Consider the following 5,922-nt stretch of genomic DNA (forward strand, 5'->3'; position numbering starts at 1 on the left):
GCTACTGTACTGTCTTTTTTCCCTCTTTTTCTTTGTACTTGATGTTACAAACAGATATTGCATGTTAATGTATCCACTTTCATGTACCATATTGTACTCTTTGAATTTATTCAGTTTTTAATGTAACTGGAGATAAACCCTTCAGTGAGAATTCTCCCTTTGGTGAGATAGCCTGCGAATTTGAATCACTATCAATCTATTTTTTTGTTTATCATGATTGTATGTACGGTATATATCAGTAGTAGGCCTATATATTAATAATATATAGGCCTACTACTGATATATACCGTACATACAATCAATATTATTAATATATGTACATGTTTATGTATGTTTTTTTATTTATTTTAGGTCTCGCCTGTGGATGGCAGGAGTCAGCTGCCCACCCCGTCCCCAGAGCCGCCCCCGCAGGTGGTGCGCTTCGCCGTGCGCCCCCGCCACACCACCACCACCACGGGCTCGGACTCGTCCGACTCGGAGTACGGCTCCAACACCACGGTGTCGGGCATCAGCCAGGAGCTGCAGCAGTACGAGCTGTGGCCCAGCAGGGGGCGACCCTCAGCCTCGGCCTCGGTCTCGGCCCGGCCAGAAGAGGTGAGGCTCGGACACCTGGCTCATCGCTCCCATCACCAGGCGGACCTGCCCGCCTACCCCGCAACCTCTTCAGTGAGTACTGGCTACAGTTTGATTGGCTGTACACACTGTAAAACATTGCAAGCCAGTCAAACGGAAAAAAGGCAAAGTTGCCCTGCTGTTTAAAATTGTAAATTAACCCAACTCGAGGTTTAACTCAACTCGAGGCTTTCTCAAGTTTATTTTTTACATATAAACTTAAGGCAGCAGGGCAACTTCCTTTTTTACGTTAAACTGGCTGCAACGTTATACAGTGCAGTATACAGTCAAATTGAAGAGGTCTGCACATTGCAAAATAAGAAAGCTAAAAAAAGAATAATGCGCTTTATTCAAGTAAAACAGCACCGTTTCAATCACCCTAATCTTTGTCAGGCATACACTCAAGTCCAAATATTGTAGAGATCTGCCGTTCAGCGTACAGCAGCAGACCAGTATACCTAATACTGTAATGTCTGCTCACCTACCCCGTGTTCCCCTCTGTGAGAATTTGTTACAGTCACAGTGTCGTATCTACGGTTAGCAAGCAGCGGCATATAATAGCAGCATAGATACCTCACGTATTGTCCACCTACCATGGTCTAGGTCAGTGGTTCTCAACCTATTTTGAACAAACGCCCCCTTAACCTCACCATAAACCTCTGAATTCTGCTCTGAATTAGTCACCAAAGTGTATGTTTCATGTTGGACGGACAAGGATGCCTTTTCATAATCAAGATGTGAGAAAACGATGTGCATATGTAGATGATCTTAAGGATCTATGTTTAACCCTCTAGCTACCATAACGGCCGTGAACGTCCGGCTGGATCTGTACCAGAACGGCCGCGGCCGGCCGGAATATTTTCATATGAAAATACGGCTGAACGGCCGTCATCATGCAGTTTTTCCAGCTTTCAAACACTTTAGCTCAATATTACAGACCCTCCTCGATATATTTTCAGTATAAAAACTATATGTTTATATTATGTTATTTTTCAGTATTTAGATTTTATTACGAGATGCGCCGCTTTATGCGATTTGGCAATCTGCCGTCAATTCAAATGATGGCCGTCCGAGATTGGATGGCTACAAACACAACCATTCTGTTTCTACAACCAATATACACTAAATATGAAAACTTCCAACCCTCTTCGATCTATTTTCATGGTCAACAGCACATGTTTATGACTATTTAGGCTATTTTTAGATCATGTTGTTTTATTAGGCTTATGAGATGGTGTTCAACTGTGATGAGTTCTGCCATGGTCCTAAATAGCAAACACAACTGTCCAGCCGATGTCTACACGCTACATATTAAAAATGTAAACTGTCTTCAATGTGTTTTCAGAGTCAAACCATATGTTGGTATCCAACTATCTTAGTTTCCTGGAACAACGGACAGCGACAGCTCTGCGTAACAGCGCATCTGGAAGTGCAGCATGATAGGCTACTCATTTTGCGTGTCAGCTTTGGCAAAGCAGTCAAGGACTACTACTCCACGTGTCCTTCATAAAAATGTGCGTGAAGACGTTGAGTTGAATGCTAACTTCCAATAATAGCTTACCAACGTGGTGTTTGTAGCACTTCAATTCCGTATTACTCGGTGATGCCTGGCGCGCCTTACCTGTGCCAAATTGGGAGGGGAAACTTCCTTACAGCTCCATTCATGTCCTGGCTGATATCGCAGACACTTCTACGGTTATCCTTACACGTCTTTGGCATGGTTTAGTTCAAACATTATTAGCTAGTGTAGTCCATTACAGTTATACCGCTTGAAACCGCTTGAAAACAGGACTTTTGGGTGAACGACATTTGTTGTCATCACATGATCATTGTTCAACTTTGACCCTGGATGGATGGATGGATAGACGAAGGATAGATAGATAGATGTATAGAGAGATCGATAGATAGATAGATAGGCCTAAATATATAGATATATAGATAGATAGGCCTAGATAATATCGGATTTTATCACATTTTTATCATTTAATCCACATCAAAGGCACTCTATGGGAATACTGAACAATTAATTATCCATAACTGATATACCATTTGAAAGTGTGTTTTCTCTACTTTAATATGAAAGTAACTTGTAATTGACACTTTTCATTTCTTTTCAAGTTATTTGACATTATTTAAAATATGACCAAAATGTAAATTTTTCCTTAGAATTCCTGGTAGAATTCCGACCTATTCAAAAAAAATCCTGGTAGCTAGAGGGTTAAACATTCAGATTGAGTTTGACTTGTTTGAGAGTCATAAATTCTGTTGCTGTTTCTTATCATATCATAGCTGTCTGGATTTGTTTGTTTTTTCACACTACGTATGTCACTTTGAGTCCACTGTGACTTACTATTTGTTCTCTACACGTCTGTTTGAGTGTTTTCATGACCGTTATATTCTCCACCCCCCGTCCAGGCCGTCCATCCAGACACGCGGCAAGCGCCGTCGTTCCGTCCGGGCCACGCGCCCCCCCACGCTCAGGAAGCCGCCCCGCCCCCGCCGCACCTGGCCCGCCGCTACTCCAGCAAAGACTCAAAGAGGGACCAGAGTAGCAGTGGCGGCCACAACCACCACCAACAACACCGCCAGCATCGTCAACAACAACAACCACCACCCCCACCCTCGTACTCCTCCTCCTCCACCTCCTCCTCCCAGCCCCCGCCTCACCGGCCGCGCATGGACGCTTTTGAAACGGCTACTGACCCCCACCACCATCACCCCCACTACCAACACCCCCACGCGGGGGAACACTACCCCGACTCGGGCCCGGCACCACCTCCTCCGCCCCCGGGCCCCGGCAACAGCAGCCGGGAGCGCCACCGCTCCTCGCGCTCCTCCTCCCACCACCACCACCCCCACGCCACACCGGCCGCCTACGGCCAGCCCATCACCACGGTGACGGCCTCGGCCTCGGTGACAGTGGCCGTGCACAGCCCCAGCTACCCCCAGCCCTTCACGCTGGCCGACCAGGGCGCCAGCTACCCGCGCCAGCAGCAGCAGCAGCATCAGCAGCCGTACCGCCACAGGTACTCCTCGGACAGTGGCAGCAGTAGCGACGGCGCCAGCGGGCCGTCTTCACAGGACCCACACGTGCCCTCGAGGGAGTCGCACTCTTCGTCCAGGCACCGGCGGCAGCACCAACACCACCACCATCATCATCCTCATCATCACCACGCAAACGAGGGCGTCGAGCTGGAGGATATGGAGTACCAGGCCTCCAGCGCTACGGCTGCAGCTGGACCACACCGCAAATCCTCCAGCTGAGGTGAGCCGTGAAGCTAGTGCTACTACTCACACTAGGATAGGATACACAACCAGGGTAGACGGGCCAGTTGTCCCAGGCCCAGGGAGAGAGGGGTCCCAGAAATTAGTTCCCTCTACATTTTATGTATTGGTGGGGGGGGGGTTCAGATGACTTTGTTGTGTTGCAGGCCCAATCAAAGCTGTCATCGGCCCTGTACCCAACACCGTCAGAGCAAAGATGCAGTGTTCATTTAACCAGATACACTCTGGAACTCTTAGTGTTGAATTAACACTACATTTATGTACTGGCTTCACGCAACATTTATTGGAAGTTGGTTGGTTGTCAAACTCAGGTTTACTTCAAGTCTGGCTTGAGGTCATTTCTCTCATAATATTTTGTCATTGTTACAGTCTCATCTCATAAAGAAACAGAAAGGGTGGCAAAATAAATGGTTGACAGCCCATTATTCTCCTACTTGTATTCTAAAAGTGCAGAGCTCATAGTCCTCTTTGCTTCCAAAGTTGAAGATGGAGCTAATCTACTGTATGTGGTTGCTAACTTTTGAGGCTGGAAGACGCTTTATAGAACATCATCGGCTAGCCTCAGCCTCCCTGCTCCAGTCATGTTGACTCCATCAGAAAGCTGTCTCCTACAAACCACTAATTCAACCACATAAAATGTGCCATGGCGTGTTTATTCGAGATTGCTCGGTCTCCACTGACCCAAATACAGTGTTTATAGTTGTCCTCTGAGTTCTTTATTTTATTAAAAAAAAAATTGAGTATGTGAAACAAGAAACTATTGGCCACCACGGTTGAACCAATTCGTCAGACGGTGACCTCAGAGGAGGACAGAGCACCGAATAAAATGTAATTTGGAATTTTGGAATGCCCGGCCACCGTTGACGGCTTTTCCGAAAGGCAGCTGCACTGTGGTGTACCCCAAGCGAAATGTGTCGCCCTGGCATTTACGGTCACACAGGAGGCATGACATCATGTGACAGTTAGCTATTTAACGACACTTGTGTAACAGGAACTCATCCGCCTGCCTTAGTTCATTCGCTTTGTCTGTAGTACGTCCGCCAACCGCCGCTTCCAGCCAAAAGAGAGCGGATAATGATTTCTAGATGTCGTTGATGTCGGTGTTCCTTCCTAACTTCTACATCTTAAATACATTTTTAAATGTCACATACTGGCCATTTCACAATAGCTTATTCATCAGATAATGGCTAGATAATGGTTTCATCAGGTAAAATGTTCTGTTACTGTATAGTCTAAATACAGCTGCATGATGTGTCACTCGGTTTTCTCTTGTTTCCGTCTTATTTGTGTTGTGTCTCTGCAGGGTGGTTGGACTAATTTTGTCTATTTTTTTTTCTGTGTTTGCCTTTGAAGGGTGGCTGGGACACACGAAGCACAATGGCCAAAGATGGGACCTTATTATTTACCCCCTCTGTGTTGTGGTGCAGTGAGGCATGCTGGGAAGGATATCCCGATTGGACCAGCAGCACTACCTTTTAGTGTCTCACCCTTACTGTATAACCTAGTGTACAATATGTTTTGTTTTATGTTTTATTTTCCATTAGATATTTCTATAAGTATTTAAAGAATGTGTACACATATGTAAATATATAAGACAAAAAGTAGCTATAATGTTTGTTTAATTGTTCCTTTGTGGGGCAAGGGGGTGTTTTTTGTGTTAGACACCCCCTGGCTCGTTATGTATTGTTGTGTTTTCAAAAACTGGTCTGTGTGGGGACATAAGGAGTCGGTGTGTGTGTGTGTGTGTGTGTGTGTGTGTGTGTGTGTGTGTGTGTGTGTGTGTGTGTGTGTGTGTGTGTGTGTGTGTGTGTGTGTGTGTGTGTGTGTGTGTGTGTGTGTGTGTGTGTGTGTGGTCCTGTCGTTACTGTTACACTTGTCTTGGTGTGTATCTGTGCCATGAGGAAGCTTCACCCTTGACGGACAACTTCAGCAGAAAAACAGTTGCTGCTTAATAACATTTTATAATGTACATGTATAATTTCTATGCAATTATTTTCATTTGTAATATAGAAGTGTGAATGTGTG

The 5,922-nt window shown here is 45.6% G+C and overlaps 1 protein-coding gene across 2 annotated transcripts in view; it reads left to right on the forward strand.

The window, feature by feature from the left end:
* The window catches only part of ptch1 (patched 1), a 101,992-nt gene extending 96,491 nt beyond the window's left edge, over positions 1 to 5,501 (forward strand). Inside the window, exons 22-24 of one of the 2 annotated variants that reach the window (XM_063186205.1) lie at positions 352 to 594; positions 3,028 to 3,877; positions 5,251 to 5,501. In XM_063186205.1, coding sequence (XP_063042275.1) covers positions 352 to 594; positions 3,028 to 3,876 — 1,092 coding nt within the window. In that variant the 3' untranslated portion in view covers position 3,877; positions 5,251 to 5,501. Of the gene's footprint in view, positions 1 to 351; positions 667 to 3,027; positions 3,878 to 5,250 lie in introns of both variants that reach the window. The other variant, XM_063186204.1, reaches the window with a different exon arrangement.
* The last annotated feature ends 421 nt before the right edge of the window (positions 5,502 to 5,922 follow it).

This window comes from Engraulis encrasicolus, chromosome 21 (assembly GCF_034702125.1).
Source record: "Engraulis encrasicolus isolate BLACKSEA-1 chromosome 21, IST_EnEncr_1.0, whole genome shotgun sequence".
Lineage (NCBI taxonomy): Eukaryota > Metazoa > Chordata > Actinopteri > Clupeiformes > Engraulidae > Engraulis > Engraulis encrasicolus.